The 18,717-nt window shown below is 40.9% G+C and overlaps 2 protein-coding genes and 1 long non-coding RNA gene across 5 annotated transcripts in view; 1 reads left to right on the top strand and 2 right to left on the bottom strand.

Moving 5' to 3' along the window:
* phactr1 (phosphatase and actin regulator 1) overlaps nt 1-6,656 on the bottom strand; it is a 47,027-nt gene extending 40,371 nt beyond the window's left edge. Inside the window, exon 1 of the mRNA XM_086270267.1 lies at nt 6,450-6,656. Within this exon, the coding sequence (XP_086126393.1) occupies nt 6,450-6,561 (112 nt within the window). The 5' untranslated portion in view covers nt 6,562-6,656. The remainder of the gene's footprint in view (nt 1-6,449) is intronic.
* A 2,567-nt stretch (nt 6,657-9,223) lies between these two features.
* On the bottom strand, nt 9,224-10,917 carry LOC147309774 (uncharacterized). The gene is made up of 2 exons (XR_015125740.1): nt 10,322-10,917; nt 9,224-10,182 (listed from the first exon to the last, which is right to left on the bottom strand). It is a non-coding gene; the product is annotated as an uncharacterized LOC147309774 (long non-coding RNA).
* Nucleotides 10,398-17,597, top strand: sirt5 (sirtuin 5). Of its 3 annotated transcripts, none has more exons than XM_086269367.1 (9): nt 10,398-10,552; nt 11,945-12,048; nt 12,136-12,269; nt 12,395-12,620; nt 12,712-12,799; nt 15,488-15,541; nt 15,648-15,771; nt 16,080-16,195; nt 16,277-17,596. In XM_086269367.1, exons 2-9 carry the CDS (start codon nt 11,958-11,960, stop codon nt 16,347-16,349), a joined length of 906 nt encoding a protein of 301 aa, XP_086125493.1. In that variant the 5' UTR covers nt 10,398-10,552; nt 11,945-11,957; the 3' UTR covers nt 16,350-17,596. The 3 variants fall into 3 exon arrangements, with proteins under 3 accessions (XP_086125493.1, XP_086125495.1, XP_086125496.1); XM_086269369.1 differs by having other exon boundaries at nt 10,399-10,804; nt 16,277-17,597; XM_086269370.1 differs by lacking the exon at nt 10,398-10,552 and adding an exon at nt 11,161-11,406 and having other exon boundaries at nt 16,277-17,597.
* Nucleotides 17,598-18,717: the final 1,120 nt, after the last annotated feature.

Genomic DNA, 18,717 nt, shown 5'->3' on the forward strand with positions numbered 1-18,717 from the left:
GCCACATTACACGATATTTTGAGCTACTTCTGCTTCATATCAGCTCCTCTTTTGGTACAATGCAACGGGTATCACTGGCACCGTCACTGACATGTGGGTGATGAATGAAACAAGTTCAGACAAGGCATGTATGGGTTGTCAGAAAGCATCGTCCACAACAACAATCATCAAAAAGTAAGCTACATCTGGAATTCATACTATAAACTAAAGCTGGGCAGAAAGGAAGCTTTTTTTAAACTAAAAAAATTTGTGACAATCTAAACTGCTATTGGAAATTTTTTTATTTTTTTTGTACTATACTTTTTTATGAAACACAGCGAGTTGCACCAGATATACAACTCTGTGAATGCTTTTTACCCATTTAATTTTTTTTCCTTGCTGTTTTCAATTAAGTAAAACAAAAAAACATTGCCTCCTCCCAGAAAATTAAAAAAGAAAGATACATTTACCTATAAATATTCTCCAATGCCAACTAATATGCCAGGCCAATAAACAGGAGACACACACACACACACAAATCCAACATGGCAAAATGAGAACACACTCAGGGTCAACATCGAGCTCAGTCTGATGTGTGCAGTGGTACTTCTGGCTTCATGACTTTCACCTCTGCCAGGCGTCAGCCAATGAAATCACATTACAGAAATTACCTGATTAGGGTGGTGGCTACTTGTCCAGCAGAGCTGTGCAATACCGTAAATATTTGGTATGATCCAATACTAAGTAAATACAGGGCCCGTATTGCTAGTAGCAATATTGATGTTGATACGTTCAACTTATAAAGGCAGCTTAGGTAGAGGAGAACAGTGTGTCATGACTTATGAGATGAATCATCATCAATTTGCAAATTCATTTTAATGATCACCAAAACACTGTTTTTTTACTTTCCACAATAATTAGTTGACACAACAAAACACCTTTTCATGTATTTTGAAACTGTTTTTTTTTTTTGGAAGATTGTGCAATCTAAATGTGCCTGTCTCTAAAGACTCTGGGTCATCTTCTGTTGTTTAAATGTGCTATAGGCTATAAATAAAATAGACCTGACAGTCAACCCAACAAGGTTCAAACATTTTTCATAGTGCATGTTAGGACATTTTTTTAATTTTCAAAAAAACGAATTAATTTAACACAATTCAGTGGGCTACATACTGAACTGAATCAAAGCATTGATCCAATCATGCTAGTGTCTAGTATCCAATACCAATATCAGCACTGGTATCAAAACTGTTGATAGTTGGATCGATCGAGCCATCTCTACTTTCCAGTCTGGCAGTGAAATGAAGGGCAAGTGGAGCACTGAGGCTAGTTATCACTCTTTTGTACATTAATGACGTTAATAAAAGGCAGCTAACTTGGTTCATGCTAACTGCTAACTAAAGCCCTGTTAGCTTGCCCTGGGAATGTTGTTTAAATGATGATTATGCTAGCATAAGATACCCTCCAAACTGCAGGCATAACCATCTTCACTGAAGCAACATATGTGAGTCCTGCCTAAAAATGCAACTATTTTTATGAGCGTGCTACGAGTGCCGTCAGCAATAAGACTGCTATAATTTGTATAAGAAACAACTTTCAGAGTGTAAAAAACACTGTCTGTAGCCACAGATGCTAATGGGCAAGATTAAGCTTTGAATGCACAACTCTTGCATGTGTGTTAAATGTCTCAGTGACACAGGCCCAGAAACCAGCTGGTGTACAGACAGTGTTTTTTAAACTCTGAAAGTAGTTTCTTATACAAACTGGATCAATTTGAAATCAATCACACTTGCTTGTGATTGCTTTGGTCACTAGCAGATTGTTGTGGTTGCATGTAATTATAATGGAAAACACCTTGCCTCAGCACTGCAACCAACACGTTTCAAATGAAACAGTTTTTACTCTAAAGACAAATGGTCTCTATTTCTTGTTTGAGTCACACTTTTCACAGTTTCCCTACCACTGAGAGAATAGTTAGTGTTTGCAGTCAAGTCAGTGCCTTCTGTGCTGAAGAAAACTGTGACAATCTAATAATCACAAGACACTTTTTGGTGCAAAACCATATACCGCTTTTCCTTTTATTTTGCCTTTATGCATCGCTCAGGTGAAGTGTTTATATGCCAGTGTACTCCACAATCAATCATTAACTTTCTTTCTATAGTCCTGTAAGCTGCTGGATCCCAAGCTACAGCTGCATTTTTATCAAATAACTACCCATATAAATGTTAGGGAAATCTGTTTGTTTTGTGTGTCTGAAAGAAAGAAAATATTGGCTCATGTACTGGACTTTTTTAAATCACCAAATACAGATATGAGTATCAATTTCGAAATAAAAAGTTCTATATGTTGGGCTCGAATCATGAGTAACAACTTAGATCTGTGTCCGTCGCCTTCTTTGGCTCAAGATTTCGCTCCCGGCACAATAACCAGCTTGTCTGAGGTGAATGGACCGAACCACGTGCCAGCAGAGGAAGAGTGAAAGGTTTTGTGCACTGGGTGGAAGGCAGCAAGGCGGTGGAAGCACTCCTCTGCATTTAAAGCTCTTCCACTTCCTCCCTGTGCTTTTGTATTCTACCCAGGTAGGTTCAGCAGTCTGCTTCTCAAGGCCTCTTTAATGTATGCAGATAGCAGCGTTTATGTATGTGTGTGAGACAGAAGCAGAGAGAATAAGAGCAACAAAAGGGTATTACTCAGAGAGAGGGGAGGTGGTTTATTTGTGCACTGTTCTTACTATATTCAATGGACAACAGCCAACTCTGGTTCTTTCTCACCGTGCCAGTCTTTATGGTGCCATAATAGAAAGGCTTCATCCTCCTAGCCTGTCCTCTTGTCAGATCCTTCCTGCTCCTGCACCCCCTCGCATTTAAGCCCTCTCTGTCTCAGCCGTTCATTCAGATCTGTATTAGAACTCCATCTCTCTGCTTGAAAGACAGTATGGTAATGCTCTGGTCTTGGTCTTTGTGAGAAATACTAAGCTCTCACTGAGTTGACCTGGATTTCAATTGCTGAAGAAAGGTGATGCTGAACAGAATCTCGACTGGCCCGAGGCAACGGAAACCACAAGAAAAACTAAAATTTGAAATTGATCAGATCAGTCCATGGTTACCTCATTTATTACGAATGACTAGTATTACGACTTTAAAGCTGGTAAAGACATTGAAACAATTAGCGGTTTAAGATGTGTAAGAAGAAGAAAGGAGAATATTTGATTGAAATTCATCAGGCAGACACAAACACAGCTCCATTCGGTGCTTAGGTTGCTAGTGTAAGAAGACAAATGTTTGCCAACACATTAGCCATTACAACATCCAAAGGCGATAATTCATCACAGCTGTTTGCCTGCCAAATTGGTTTGGAGTTCCATGATTTCTTATGTCCACAAAGATTGATACAGCTTTCGTTTCCCTACCCGAGAAAGCAACTAAACAGATGATTTGTCACTACCTCCAAGTGTTTTCCAGTCTAGCACAGCTTCAGTATTTGCAGAATCACACCGTTTGTCATTAGATTGTAAAAATCCTTTTCAAGCACCTGCATCAGAAAATTCATATGAATGTGTTATGACCTGCTGTGGTGAAGTTTGATTAGGCTTGGGCACAAATAATATGATCAGGGTTAGGAAGCACCGAAACAAAACACAGCTTAGTTTGAGCAGAAAAATGATATAAAGGTTTGGAACAACAGCTGTTAAGATTATAACTCGTGAGCCCTTAAAGTGATACATCAGTTCAATGATCTTATCACATATGAACCAAAATGGAATGCATATATTCTAAGAAAATATGCACAGAACAAGGGAAGATAATGCTTTCTCTAAATGTATAAAACAGAGGTAACTGAGTAATCAGATTACTCACAACAAGTCACTATAAATGCCATCAACCTGCATGTATGAACAGATGCAAGAAACAGTGGAAACCAATAATCACTGTTTTCTGAAAGCTTCTTTGCAACGCCCCTTGAACCCAGCTTCTCCATTTTGTGCTATTCATAGCATACCTAACTTACTCTCATAATGTATTGTCCTCTGTTCTGTAAAGATAAAGGGCATCTCTTTTCCCATAGACACGGGTGCTGATGCCGAGCCACTTCTGTCTTGGTGTCTTTTGAGAACCAGCCTATTTAAACAGCTTCACGCAGTAAAAGGTCAGGTAGTTTTTGTGGTGCAAAAGAAAAACTAAACACACCGTGTCAGTGGAAAATGCCACTCATATGACATATAACTGTTTGTTTCTAACTTTAAAGCTACTGATGTAGAAAGTTCAGGGAGACTTCAGAATACATGTTTTGTGGTTTAAAGTGGTCAAAATACTTTCCCAAAACTGCCTTTGATTCAAACAAAACCATATCAACAATGCCCTTAGGTACTACAAGGGACAGGACCTCATTAATGGGTTTTGCAGTGATGAGCATCTCAACCTGGATGTTTAATGGATGTGGCTGAAGAGGGTCAGGCTACAGAGAACAACAGCAAGCTGTCTGGCAGCAGCCACTGTGATAACCTCTTGTTTACTAATCCCGGTACTCACATAGCACAGCCTCCCACACACGCATGTGGACCAGACAGGCATGCACGTGAAAGCAAACATACACACACACACACACACACGCAGACGTGTGTGTGTACTCTGAAGTTGGCTTGAATATTTGTCACACGTGCATGGAGGCACACATCAAAGAAAATGAGTGGGTTAGATTTATGCAAAACACACAGCAGCCTAAACACAAAAACATGAAGTAAAATTGGGGGAGAATCAAATGAGTAAGTGGGCAGATGGTTTCAGTGGTGACAGGAAAAGAAAATGAGATTAAACCAAAGTAATGGGGGAAGAGACAATGAAAAGGGGGAAGAGCATATGGAATTTTCCAGCAGAACGGGTGAAGAAAAATTGTGCTCTCCCGACATAGCTGGCAGTGCCCGCTGGATTCTTGATGATGCCACGCCAGTCTCATGCAGCTGCAGCCTGCCCAACTCTGTTTTCAGCTAACAGCCAGGAGCAGCACTGTTAGCAAGACATGGCAGCCCCCCTCCTCCTTCACATTCAAGCCATGGCCCAATAGAAGGCTCCAGGATATATTTAAAACAGAAAAATAGTGTTATTTATAAAGTTGGAGAGTCAGTTAATCTGGCTCAGAGGAGGTGCTGCTTTTAATAGGAAACAAAATGGAGAGGAAGATGGTTGAGGGCAGAGAGAGGGCAGCTGTGAGAGATTATGAGTAGGTGGGTCTGAACAGCATGAGTCATAAAGGTCTAAGCAGGCTAAAAGGGGGCACATTACAGGGCGAGTTTTTGAGTAATTCCTGATCTCATTAAGATTTATTATGTAAGTCTGGCTTCTTGGCATACATTTCTCACATGTGCTGCAGGCAAAAACCAGATGTTACTGTACACCTTTGGATGAAAGCTGTGCTTCCTACTAAGAGCTCCATGTTTGATAAGATCACTCAGGCAAAGCAGAACAACAACTGGGCAGGAGGGTAATTTTCCACAGTTCTTTCCTCCAAAATGGAAAATATAGGGTTGAATCTAGAGCCTAGTCTACCAGGCTATACCAGGCACACAATGTGACTGGGATTTGTCACATCGGCAAATTCTGGGGGAGGGTCGACCACAGGCAATCCGCATGCAATATCCCATTGTATATATATATATATAGAGAGAGAGATACTTAAAAAAACGACCGATTATAAATGTTATGCGGGTTAACATCAGTGGAGACTTGCACATTCCTTGCATTTGGCATTGGTGGCATTTCAGCACCGAGGGGCAGTGGACAGCTCCGCACTGATGTGTCATTAAGCCTCTCTCATGGGGGAGCACAAGGCAGAAAGTGTCGAGAGAAGGAGCGCATATCTGCCCGTATACTCGCATCGACATGCTGCTAATCAAGCTTTCGTTGCGGCGTTATCATCGTGACCATGGCAACAAGGGAAACAACTTATCTCGCCCGTTTTCTCTCCAGACAAACTGAGCTTGAGCATCCGCGCTTAGCACAGCAGGGCGGACTATCCATTCCTTCACCCTTCACCAGAAGCGTGAACAACAATAGCATTTTAAGCGAGCAGCCCAAGTTCGCACAGCAGCTCACCGCAGCGGACAATCGAGGCGGAGTCCGGCAGGAGAGGCGGCGATCAATCCTTCTACAGGGCTAATTGTTATCTCCTGCTATACAGTACATCGCCCATGCTTAGGTGGGGAATTCTCCCCATTTCCCGGTGCATGAGTCACAGTGTGGTTACCGGCCACCCAGTGTGAAAGCCGAGCACTGTGGGTGCCGCGAAGGCTGCACAATGAAAGCCCAAAGTCATGCTGCTGCAGCGTGGGAACTGTCACTGGGCGATGAAGCAGTTTCTCTCACAGTGAGAACAGATTCACTACACTACACTATCCCTCCCCCGTGGGAGGAGACGACACGAATACACCCGGACACGAAGCGTAGAGGATCCGCGGCTCTGGCGAGCAGCCCTACCTGTCTCCAGGTGGAGAGAGATCCTCGCCTCGTTGATGTAAGGCGTGTCGCTCTTGGAGCGGACCCTCCGGATCGGTCTGCGGTCTACCTCCTCTTCCGGGGCCGCCGCCATGTTCCGCCAGCCGGGCAGCGTCCACTGGCGACCGGCGCGACTGCGAGAGATTCGGCGCCGCAGCAGCCACTCGTGCACCCGCGCGGGCAGGCGGTGTAGGAGGGGGGGCTATTGCAACGGTGCTGGAGGGGAGGAGGGGGGGAAGAGAGAGACAGAGAGGGAGAGAAAGATTGGATCCTTGATGAGCTACTGTTCCAGTAAGTGAGCGCCACCTGCTCAAGTTCCGACTCCACCTTGGCCAATGAAAAGCAATAGACTGCACTGTCCTCAAACACATAATTTTAACGGTCACATGTTGTCTGGAGTTATCGACTCTTACAATAAAAGACGAGAAATTCAACAACAAAAACGTTGGTCACAGATTGCAAATGACATTCCCATAATAGAAAAATCCATTGTTACGATCCTCGTGTGTGTCTCATTGATGTGTCATCAATTATAAAGTGCTGAGAAATGTTTGGATACTGCTATGACCAATTATGGAACCACTCTTTATGCTAGAGCCTTATTACAAGGCAGTGCTGGCCCAGTAATATAATATGAAAATGACTGGTGACTTGTCCAAGGTGTACCCTGGGCAGGTGGATGGAAAGAAGCATACAGCAGACCTTATGCACGTTTGACAAGTTGAACAGGCTGCTGTCATGCTGACGAAGCCAGGCTTTTTCGAATGACCAATTTTAATAGAAAAATAATTGTCAATGATGTAGAAAAACAAAACCACCTGGTTTCAGCTTTTCAAATAGAATTTGCAATATATGTACATATACCCCATTTTTAATAAAATACAGAAATTGAAAATAATAAATAATTATAAATAAATACATAAAGAATAATTCAACATAATTGATCTAATTTTTAAAAAGGATATTAATAAGGCACTTTAATTAAAATAAAATAAAAATGCTGTTTGTATATTTTTTTGCTTTTTGTAAACTGTAAATGAATCAAGTTTGGGCAAAACAAGACATTTGAAGATGCTAATATATAGTTTGGGAACCAGATTTAACTACAATTGATAAATTCTTGATTCATAGATCAGTTGCCCTGGTAAATAAATGCTACCCAATTGATAAATAAAAGAAATATATTTTTGCAGTTCTAAATAATGAAATATTAAATAATGGCTGCTATGTTTTATAGGCTAAAGAAGTCAAATTTCAAATAGATCATTACGTAAAGAAAATGACTTACAGAGCTGGCTTTTTTAAACATATGAACACGTTTGTTAAAAAAAAAGTAAATGTGCTGCATTTGCATTAAAAGCAAAAACAAAATAAATAAAATCTTTACATCAGCTTGGATTATGGGATGCATGGACTGTATATGACCAATATATCATTATCCAATAAACCAGTCTTTTAACTCTACAAAATACAGTAGTAGTACAATGGAGAGAGACATCAGCAGAAGGGATTTAACCAATCTGCTTTGCCTCTTTTTATTTGTGTTATGAACAGTGTTGGTCAAGTTACTTGAGGAAAATAATCAGTAACTAATTACTGATTACTTCCCCAAAAAAGTAATCCCGTTACTTTACTGATTACTTATTTTCAAAAGTAATTAATTACTTAGTTACTTAGTTACTTTTTAAAAACATGATTTACAACCTGAAGAGGTGATAAAGCACAGATCTTTCAGCCCAATTCTACTTTTTCTGCATAATCCATCATACAAAATGTAATCAAATGGAAAAGTCTCTTTTTTTAACTTGTTTTATCAGTTTTAATCTTTTAACTTTATGCATCAAGCAAAAATTTAATTATATGCAACATTCTCTGACTTGAATAAATTAGTTTAACATTTAAACCTATTTTCTGCACATTCCAGCACATAAAATAAAATATGTTTTGTGTTTACACTCACTCTTTCAAATAGATGCAAGTAAAACACAGCAGAAAATAAATAAAGTCAAAGACTCAGCGGTCCTGTTGCTCTATTTTCACCTGTAAAGCAGGAGTAGGGTAGGCGGAGGTTTACCCTGGTGCAGGTGTGCCGCGGTCAGTTGAAGAATCCGCGAGTTTCTCTGTGAGTTTCCCATTACATCGTTGGGCTTGCTCAGAAGTTTAGGGTTTTTTTTCGTTGTAAAAAGTTTTCTTCCCACGCACAACAGACTCTAATGTTTTTGTCCCTTTTTATGGAATCAAACTCAAAGTAAGGTCAGTACTTCCACGCTTTAAACGCTGCATGCTCATACTCTCTCCCACAATCGATATGTGATCCATTGTTGATCTGCACACAGCTGTTGTCACTAACAGCGCACTCGTTTACGTCACTATCGTGAGACATTCTCGCAAAAAAATCACGGTTTTAGTAACGCAGTAACGCAGCGTTCCTACGGGAAAGTAACGGTAATCTAATTACCGATTTTGCAATAGTAATCCCTTACTTTACTCGTTGCTTGAAAAAAGTAATCAGATTACAGTAACGCGTTACTGCCCATCTCTGGTTATGAATGATATTAATTGACTGCTATAACACTGCAGTTCCATCCATCCATCCATAATCACACAGGATTCATAATGTTAACTATTATTGTATATCACTGCTTTGGTATTCTGCTTAATATTCTTATAATTCTACTAATTCATTGGTGACCTCTAGTGGAGATGACTGTAAACAGATTCACTGAGTTCACAATCACTATACCAACAATAAGGTGTTTAAATGTAGTTCTTTTAAAGCACAAACTGAGTACAACTTAGTCCACTCTTTTTTAGGGCCATACTGATGTGTGGATAACAGTTGACAGGGCCTACAGTATGTGGTACTTATACATGCTACACAGTTTTTGAGGGACACACTCACCAGCCACTTTGTTAGATTCACCTGTTCAGTTGCTTGTTAATGCAAATATCTCTTTAGCCAATCACATGGCACTAACTAAATGCATTTAGACATATAGACAGGGTCAAGATGACTTGTTACAGTTCAGAATAGGGAAGAAATGTGATTGAATTGACTTTGAACACAGCATGATTGTTGGCACCAGGCAGGTCTGTTTGTTTCAGAAACTGCAGGTCTGCTGGGATTTTCCTGCATAAACATCTCTAGTGTTTACACAAAACAGTTTAAAAGAGAAAAAAAAACATCCAGAGAGCAGCAGTTCTCTAGGTTCAAATTCCTTCTTGATGCCAGAGGTCTGAACAGAATCAAATGTTTGATCATGTGGAGATTATAAACTGAAGTACAGCACCAGAGGTTACATTTTCTACCCACAGTAAAACATCTCTTGAAGCCAAATACAAACAAACAAACAAAAATATTTGTTCAAATTGGTACACATTACACTTTTGTGTTTAGATTTCATCACATCTCATTGTAAGTGCATGAATGCATTAATATGGAGTTAGCCAGTAACATGTATAACAGTTTTCCCTTTTCTTGGAAGGCTTTCTACAGGATTTTGGAATGTGTCTGTGGGAATTTTTGCCCATTTATCCAGAAAAACATTTGTGAGATGAAACTCTGAGGCTGGTTCCCAGGGGCCGTTCCAGGTCATCCCAAAGGTGTTTGATGGTGTTGAAGCTGAGATTCTGTGCGGGCCAGTCAACTTCCACCACATTAAACCCATCCTTTATGCACCTTGCTTTGTGCACTGGGGCACAGTCAGCTTTATCTCTGCAAAATAGGAAGCATGGAATTATACAAAATGTCTTGGTTAGACAAGAGATTTCCCTCACTGCAAATAAGGGGCCGGAGACTACTCTAGAAATAATCATATAACTTTATTAAATGATTAGGCAGTGTAGCTGAATACCTTTGTCCAGTGTGTGAACACCCGTTCAATGCAAAAACAAGTGTAGTACAAATGCTCCCTCTGCTGGACAAGTGGATTAAATGGGTTGCTGTTAACCTCGCTGAGTTCCCTGACAGGTTCATGTCCTCACAGCGAAGCCAATCCAGTGCAGTTGCTGAGCCGAAGTAGAGGAAAAGACGCCTTCCCACTTCCTTAAAGCCCCAGCTAATTGTCCAAGCTCCGGTCTGCCAGGTAGTTAGTGTTGCGAAACCGTGTGTCTGACAGACAAACCCAGTTCATCGATGAACACAGACAAAGACGTGCTATGCTGGCCTCACAAGCTAATGTTATGCTAGCTGTTGTTTCCTTGGTTACCAGCGCTAGCTTCTATGTCGTTAGCTTAGCCACCTAGCATACATGGTCAGCTATCAGTCTGTGCTCGAGTACACACCTTGATCGGTTAGTTAGGATAAACAATACCGTATCATTTGTTTCGCAACCTAAGTAAGTAGTATTGTGAATAATGAGCAGTGTTAAGGCAGCAGGAGGTGCATGTTTGTGTTGTGATAAATATGACCTTTGACTTAAGCAAAGCTACAATGACCTTTCAGCTAACAAAAGTGACAGCAGTGAAAAATGGTTCAGATACAACTAATGCTCAACCAATAAAAACGAGACAGTATAACACCACAGACGACAAACTTTTTAGTTTGCATGGGCAGTATAAACATATTCATAATGCATGTGTATTTTATACAGTTTCCAGTGACTAAAAACAAGTAAATTTCTTAGTTTATTATTATAGGTAAAATAACATTAAATACATGGTTTCTTCTAAATATGTGGATTTTCGGATATCATTTCTTAGCGCTCATATTCTATGTCAATGTCACACTTTTTTTTTAGTAGCACAGATAATTCTACCTTAAAATGCAGTGATAGTGTCCATAAAGGAAAATGTTCCTGTTAACGTAACATCATTTATATTTGGCCATAATTACTTCCATGGTAACAGCACGTCTGCACCAAAAATACTACGCATGTTTCTTGAAGTGACATCACTAAGAGTAAATAGTGTGGTATGAGGAAAAAGTACACAGATGGTGGTGAGTTTACACTTTGCCTTACAGCATTTTTCTTTTTTGTTAAATATTCCTTCTGTAATATACTCTGTCTAGCGTGATGGTCAAATAACACAGGGAAAATGTTTTTTAATTATACGGTTACTGTGGTTGTGTGGTAGATCGAGTGATTACAGTGAACAGAACAAATGTGTTCATAGCTAAGAGTATGGGTATGAGCTTTGTAAGACTTGACACATGTATGCTATGAAATACAAATTTCTGTGTTTGTCTTTGATGATAAATAGTACAATTTTAATCAAGACAGTCAATAGTTTCTATGGACTGACCCAGATAAAGCGTCACTTTAACAGTACCTTTGTTTCAAAGGCATTTCAGGATTGATCAATAAATCCATTAGACTGGAGCACAAAATAACGTCTGCTGCGCGAGACAAAACTTTCATATGTTTGTTTTAACAAACTCAATTTGTTAAACTTTGGCTTACTAGTTGAAGGAGTATCAGATATAAAGCCATAGAGTCAGCTATAAATAGTGACAGGGTCTTGTCTTTCTTCCCCAGTTGCAATAACCTAATGATTGTGCGCCAGTTTACCTGCAGAGCTGTTTTATTTGCTCACTTGAGAAAACCTGGGGGCAGACAAGCCATGGCTAGACCAAGCTCAGGTAAAATTGATTATTTACAGTCTCTGCCACAAATCTGTTAGCAACAACTGTCGTAGCATTTCACTGCCTCGCTGTGTTTATGTGCAGATCTGGCAGCATTCAGGGAGATTTTCTCCAAAGCCAAGAATATCGCCATCATCACTGGAGCAGGGGTGAGTGCGGAGAGCGGAGTTCCTACTTTCAGAGGAGCGGGAGGCTACTGGAGAAAATGGGAAGCACAGGTATACACCTACAGCTGTTGGTCCAGTACAACCAGCTCTCATGCTTTGTTTTGAGTTTTTAAAAATATTTCAGAGAGAATCATAGGTCATGATAAAAATCTAATTGCACAATTCAAAACTGTTAGGAACTGGCCTCGCCTGAGGCCTTTGCCAGAAATCCCTCACGTGTTTGGGAGTTCTACCACTACCGGCGTGAGGTCATGCTCACAAAAGATCCCAATCCCGCTCACCTGGCCATCGCTGAGTGTGAGGAGCGTCTGAGCAAACAAGGGCGCAAGGTCACCGTCATCACGCAGAACATCGACGAGCTCCACCACCGAGCTGGATCCAAAAACATCCTGGAGATCCACGGTGAGCAAAGATGTCTGATGCGGGCAAACAAACGTTTCTGTATGATAATTGTTGGTTCATATTTTGTTTTTGTTTTTTTGTTGAAATACAGGAAGTCTGTTTAAAACACGTTGCATGACCTGTGGCCATGAAGCAGCCAACTACAAGAGCCCCATTTGCGCTGCCCTCGAGGGCAAAGGGTAAGAGCGTCATCCGGTGCGGTTTGGTATATTGGACTGTGTTTTCCCAACAGTGTGAAAATGTGTTATAAGAGATATCGATCGCAGTCATTTGCGCCCCAAATGCCAGAGAAAGCGGGCTGTTTCAGTCAGTCAAATGTCAGTGAGCTAAATATCGCCTGATGACACGGTGAAAAAGGAAAATATGTGACACAAATCAAATGTCACTTTAGAAGCCGCCGTGCCACTTACCTGACATTTAAAATGGACGATGTTGATAGCTGACAAATATTCCTGTGGTGAATTCAGTCTCAGCTGCAGAGTGGATGAAGTCACGCGCTGAAATTCAGAATGAATAGCAGAACCGATCATGTCATGTTGAAACGTATCTGTACTGACTGTGCTGTTAGCGATTCAGATTAATTTAATTTTCTTTCCTATTGCTACTGCTCAAGGTGTGGAGACATACTGGTGTGCTTTATCACAGCACTGCAAATGGTCAATGAAAAAAAACAACAACTAAAGAACTGAAAATATCATTTTGAGTTTAGATGTTTTTCTAGTCAAAAGTATGAAAATTGTTTTAAAAAATATTGTCAGAAATTCTTGAGCCATCCTTATTTCTTCACATTTTGTTTCCAAGGAGCCAGACTTTCTTGTAACTTTATAAACTGCTCTTGAGAAATACTTCTCTGGGCTTTCTGGAGGTCTTTCTGTCATTGTCAGTCCAGTTCATGTACTTGACCAATTTCAGAGGAATGTTTTGTTTGTTCAGCCACTTAACACTGACCTTTTAATCATTCGAGCATAAAAAAATGGCTAACTCAATGGATGAACCTGTGTCGTGTCTACACATAAACAAGTTTAATTTGTATCTTTGGGCAATTTGTTGCTAGCAGCCTGCTGCAAAAACACATAATTTGTCCACTTTTCCGTAGTCGATTCTAAAGGAAATGCGAGCACAGTTTGACAAGGATAAAAGTTGTATTTTTACAGCAAAAAAATAAAAATCCCAAAAAGCTAATATCTGAAAACTTGAATCTAAATCAAATAAACAACAAATCCCACTAAGATTAAGAGGCTGTGGAATGCTTTCGTGCTCACAGAAACGCTCATAACAAGCAACCAGCTTTAAGCCAACATATTAGAACCACTCATCCAACGACATCAACGACACAGCCCTGCAATCACTTGGGTCACATGCATCCTAAAAAATAGACAAAGAATGGTCAAACAGATTCACATGGAAGAAGGCACAAGTGTGTGAGGTTGTTGAGTTTTACCAGGATTTCAATTACATATCAGTAAAAGCGTACTTTATGGTCCTGCGATTGTCTGTCTCTCTGCTTATACGTCTCTATTCAGACAAGGGGGAAGAGCAGTTTATGCTCGCCTCAAAAAGGTTCGCATGCAGCTCTCCAAGATCCTGATTCTTAGTCGTTGTAAGCAGCCAACTCAGAGGCAACTCCTCCAGAAAGGAAAAGTGACCTGTTCCATGATTAAAATCAATGATCTGATTAGAAGTAGGGGTGTAACAGATCACAGAACTCCTGCTTCTAATCAGATCATGGATTTTAATCATGGAGCAGGTCACTTTTTCTTATCATCAAAATATAACTTTGCTTTTGATAAAAAAAAAAAAAAGAATTTAAGATAACTCTTTATCACCATTGCACAGTCATACCTTGTACAATAGTACAACGAAATTGGAAACTGTCCCACGTTGGCACTGGGCACAACTAAACACAACACCAAACAAATTTAAAGTGGATTTTCTATTCGGACACTCCATGGCCACAGTCTCAGTGGTGCAATCACTGTAGGTCTTTGAGTCTTTACTGCAGTACATCTGTGAGGGCAGTGCTATACCTGAAAGTCAGTGTACCTGAGGCTCAGGTTCAGTTCAATTTTATTTATATAATGCCAAATGGGGGTGTGGCTGTAGCTCAGGAGGTAGAGTAGACCATCTACTGATTGAAAGGTTGGTCGTTCAATGATGTCAAATATCCTTGGGCAAGATACTAACCCCAAATTGCTCTCCGATGCATCCATCAGAGTGTGAATGTGTGTGAACGTTATCTAGTAAGCACTAAAAGCATAGGAGAAAGTGCCTATGTGAATGGGTGTAAATGGATAATTGTGGGATATCTAGAAGAGTAGAATCAGTATATAAGAATCAGTCCATTTACCATTTAAATAACAACAACAGTCACCAAACGTACAATAACCATTGTCTCACTTGGCAACAGTGGGAAGGAAATAACTCCCTTTTAACTGGAAGAAACTTCTGGCAGAACCAGACTGAGTGAGGAGCAGGAATCTGCCCTGACTAGTTGGGGTGATGGGAGGAAGACAGGATAAAGACAGGTCGCCAAAGACAAATTATGAGTCACACAAAGCTACTTTAGCAATATTCAGTAAGAATGTGAAGTGAAAACTGAGCATAGACTCTTCATTTCTTTATCTGTGCCTAAAAATTTTTTTTCTTTGAATTAAGGTTATAGCCCCAATTTTCCAATTTTCTCCAAAGTCTGTTGAGAGCTTTTTTTTTTTTTCAACTTGCTGGAATTAGTTTTTTCAAGTGAATGGGTAACAGTTACACCTGTAGCCCTGTGTCTGACCATGTCTGAGAAATATTAGGTGCATTTAGAAGTGGTTCACTTGGTAGTGGCAACTAACATCTCAAAGGCAACCTAACTGTCTCCTCAGAGCTCCGGACCCGGACACACGAGATGCCGAGATCCCAGTCCAGAATTTGCCCAGGTAAAACACACTTACACTCTCTCTTTTAACACACAATTCTTTTCAAATAAATTTATTTGTTTTGACAAAGTGCGTGTGTGTGTCTGTGTGTGGGTGTGTATTTCAGGTGTGAGCAGACAGGCTGTCACGGTCTCCTTAGACCAGCTGTGGTTTGGTTTGGAGAGACTCTGGATGCTGACATCCTCACCCGTGCAGAGAAAGTGTTGGACAGCTGTGACCTCTGCCTCGTGGTATGTGTGTTTGTTTGTGTGTGTGTGTGTGTGTGGGGGGGGGGGGGTCACAGGACAGGTAGAGAATTTATAGAGGTGCTATAGGACCAGAGATTTCACACTGCATCTTTCCAGGTACAGCAGAGCTTCACAACCTACCTCAACAACACAAAAAGCTGCTTTGTTTTTGGCGATGTTGGCAGGATATTCAAATTTTAAAAGTTACATTTATTACAGCATGTAATTGCAGCCTGCTTAATTGACAGCACTCCAGTTTGTAGTAATCAGCAGAACCTTTCTCTCTGTTTCGTGGGTATCTCGCTTTGCAGGTCGGTACTTCGTCTGTCGTGTATCCTGCAGCCATGTTTGCTCCTCAGGTGGCAGTCAGAGGCGTCCCAGTGGCCGAGTTCAACATGGAAAACACTCCTGCCACCATGCGCTTCAAGCACGTGTCATTTACTTTTGCACAATGACACACTCTTTAATTTCATTGCACTCTGTAGATAATTCTTTTTTTTCTCACCAGGTTCCACTTCCACGGCCCCTGTGGGACCACCTTACCCCCCGCGCTGGCGCGCCATGAGACTGAACAAGAATGAAAAAAAAACACGACTCCTGGAATGTTGGCTTCACAGAGACCGGGTTGTCTTAAACCAGAAAGGTTTACTGGTAGTGCCAAGAAAATTGGTTTCTGTGTGACGAGCAACAGGCGTGAAGGATGTGAAGACGAGGCCAACAAATTATCTGTCACACAGATAACACGTTTAAGAATTTGACTATATTATCAATATGTGCACACAGCTGTAAGAGTTTGCTGATTGAGTGGCTTCTGGTTTCTAATCATTAGGCTGTGATGAGAGTAACTGATTTAATTGTCATCAGGTTGCAGCAGATATTGTAGTAATGCCAAATCACCCCTATTTGATGTCAGCAATGATTTGTGAGTTTGTTTGTTGTTGGGGGTTTTTTGGGTAAAAATGAGTTGCTGAAAAAGAAAATGAAGACAGTGGAAAGCAATGATAAATGATTAAATACCATAACCAACGTCATCACTCATTGGGCAACGAAAGGCTTTTGATTGCCTGACAATAGGGGGCAGTGTTTAGCTACCTCAGCTAAAGCCTGGTGGTTGGTCTCCAACGTGGAAAAAAAACGACTCCTAAAGGATTTTTGAGCTTTGCCTGGGATATGTGGGGCTTGCGTATGTTGATGCTGTGTGAATTTAGAGACTGTGAGGAATGGTGTGCATAATACCTTCCAGCGGCTACGAGTGTGCTCCTGTTAAAGCCGGGACAAAGGGGACTGTGTGTTACCTCAAGCAGTCGTGGGGACACACAATGCACATGCGAGTGCTCATGAATGATTTGTCGCATGTATGTTAATATTTTCACACTATCAGAACAGCTTGTGGAAATTTGAATGATTCAAATATTGAAGTGTCTCACCAAAGCTTCCTGTGTGGATCTAACATACTGCACGAGTTTCAAGTAATGCAGCAGTATGAGTCGGGAAAGATCAGAGAGTTTATACCACCGCAGTGTAATGGGTGATGTTCTGCTTTCTGAAAACATCTCAAAGATGAGATTGTGCCTGACACTTGGCTGCTTGGCCACAGCTAGCACAACCTCTCTCCATTATCATCACTGAAGCATAAATACACAGTGTACACTAGTGGAGTCCAGTTTGAATTTCTGTGTGTTATTACTGTGTCACACCTGATCTTTGCAAGATCTGAATATCATCAGCAAGCATTTGAAAGAAGTGAAATTATAAACATCAAGAACTTATTGATGTACATATTTATGTTCTATTATCAAAAATATCAACAAAAATAATATAATATGTACTCATTACAGCGATTTGGAATATATATATATATATATATATGTATATGTATATGTATATGTATATATATATATATATATATATGGTATGTATATATATATATATATATATATGTATATATATGTATACATATATATATACATATATATATATATATATGTATATATATGCAAGACCAGACTGACCAACCTGTGCACTGCCTGGATTGATTACAAGAAGGCCTATGACTCAATGCCCCACAGCTGGATACTGGAATGCCTAGAATTGTACAAGATCAATGGGACCCTAAGAGCCTTCATCAGGAACTCAATGGGGACGTGGCGTACAACACTAGAGGCCAACTCCAAGCCCATAGCACAAGTTACCATCAAGTGCGGGATCTACCAAGGAGATGCTCTGTCCCCACTGCTGTTCTGCATAGGCCTGAACCCCCTCAGTGAGATCATTAACAAGACTGGCTACGGATACCGACTACGGAACGGAGCAGTTGTCAGCCACCTCCTGTACATGGATGACATCAAGCTGTATGCCAAGAGTGAACGAGACATCGATTCACTGATCCACACTACCAGGCTATACAGCAATGACATTGGAATGTCGTTCGGACTGGAGAAGTGTAGTCGGATGGTAACAAAGAGAGGGAAGGTAGTCAGAACTGAGGGGATTGAACTACCAGAAGGCAACATTGCAGACATAGAGGACAGTTACAAGTACCTGGGGATCCCGCAGGCAAATGGGAACCATGAAGAGGCCGCTAGAAAGGCTGCAACCACCAAGTACCTGCAGAGGGTCAGGCAAGTCCTGAGGAGTCAGCTGAATGGTAAGAACAAGATCCGGGCCATCAACACATACGCCCTGCCCGTGATCAGGTACCCTGCTGGGGTAATAAGCTGGCCAAAGGAGGAGATAGAAGCCACTGACATAAAGACAAGAAAGCTCCTTACCATGCATGGAGGGTTTCACCCCAAGTCCAGCACCCTGAGGCTGTACGCTAAGCGGAAGGAAGGGGGCCGGGGACTGGTGAGTGTCAGCACCACAGTCCAGGATGAGACAAGGAACATCCAAGAATACATTGGGAAGATGGCCCCAACTGACCGAGTGCTCAGTGAATACCTCAGGCAG

The sequence above is a fragment of the Aulonocara sp. 'chitande type north' Nkhata Bay genome, linkage group LG17 (genome assembly GCF_057382095.1).
Source record: "Aulonocara sp. 'chitande type north' Nkhata Bay isolate Kocher_YH1m ecotype deep benthic linkage group LG17, A_spYH_male_GT1.1, whole genome shotgun sequence".
Lineage (NCBI taxonomy): Eukaryota > Metazoa > Chordata > Actinopteri > Cichliformes > Cichlidae > Aulonocara > Aulonocara sp. 'chitande type north' Nkhata Bay.

What these genes read in the sequence shown, in the direction of transcription:
- sirt5 (XM_086269367.1), top strand. Translation starts at nt 11,958, where the DNA reads ATGATTGTGCGCCAGTTTACCTGCAGAGCTGTTTTATTTGCTCACTTG. An exon ending in CCAGTCCAGAATTTGCCCAG is followed by an intron (nt 15,542 to 15,647) that starts GTAAAACACACT and finishes TGTGTATTTCAG; the next exon opens with GTGTGAGCAGACAGGCTGTC. An exon ending in GCTGTGACCTCTGCCTCGTG is followed by an intron (nt 15,772 to 16,079) that starts GTATGTGTGTTT and finishes CTCGCTTTGCAG; the next exon opens with GTCGGTACTTCGTCTGTCGT.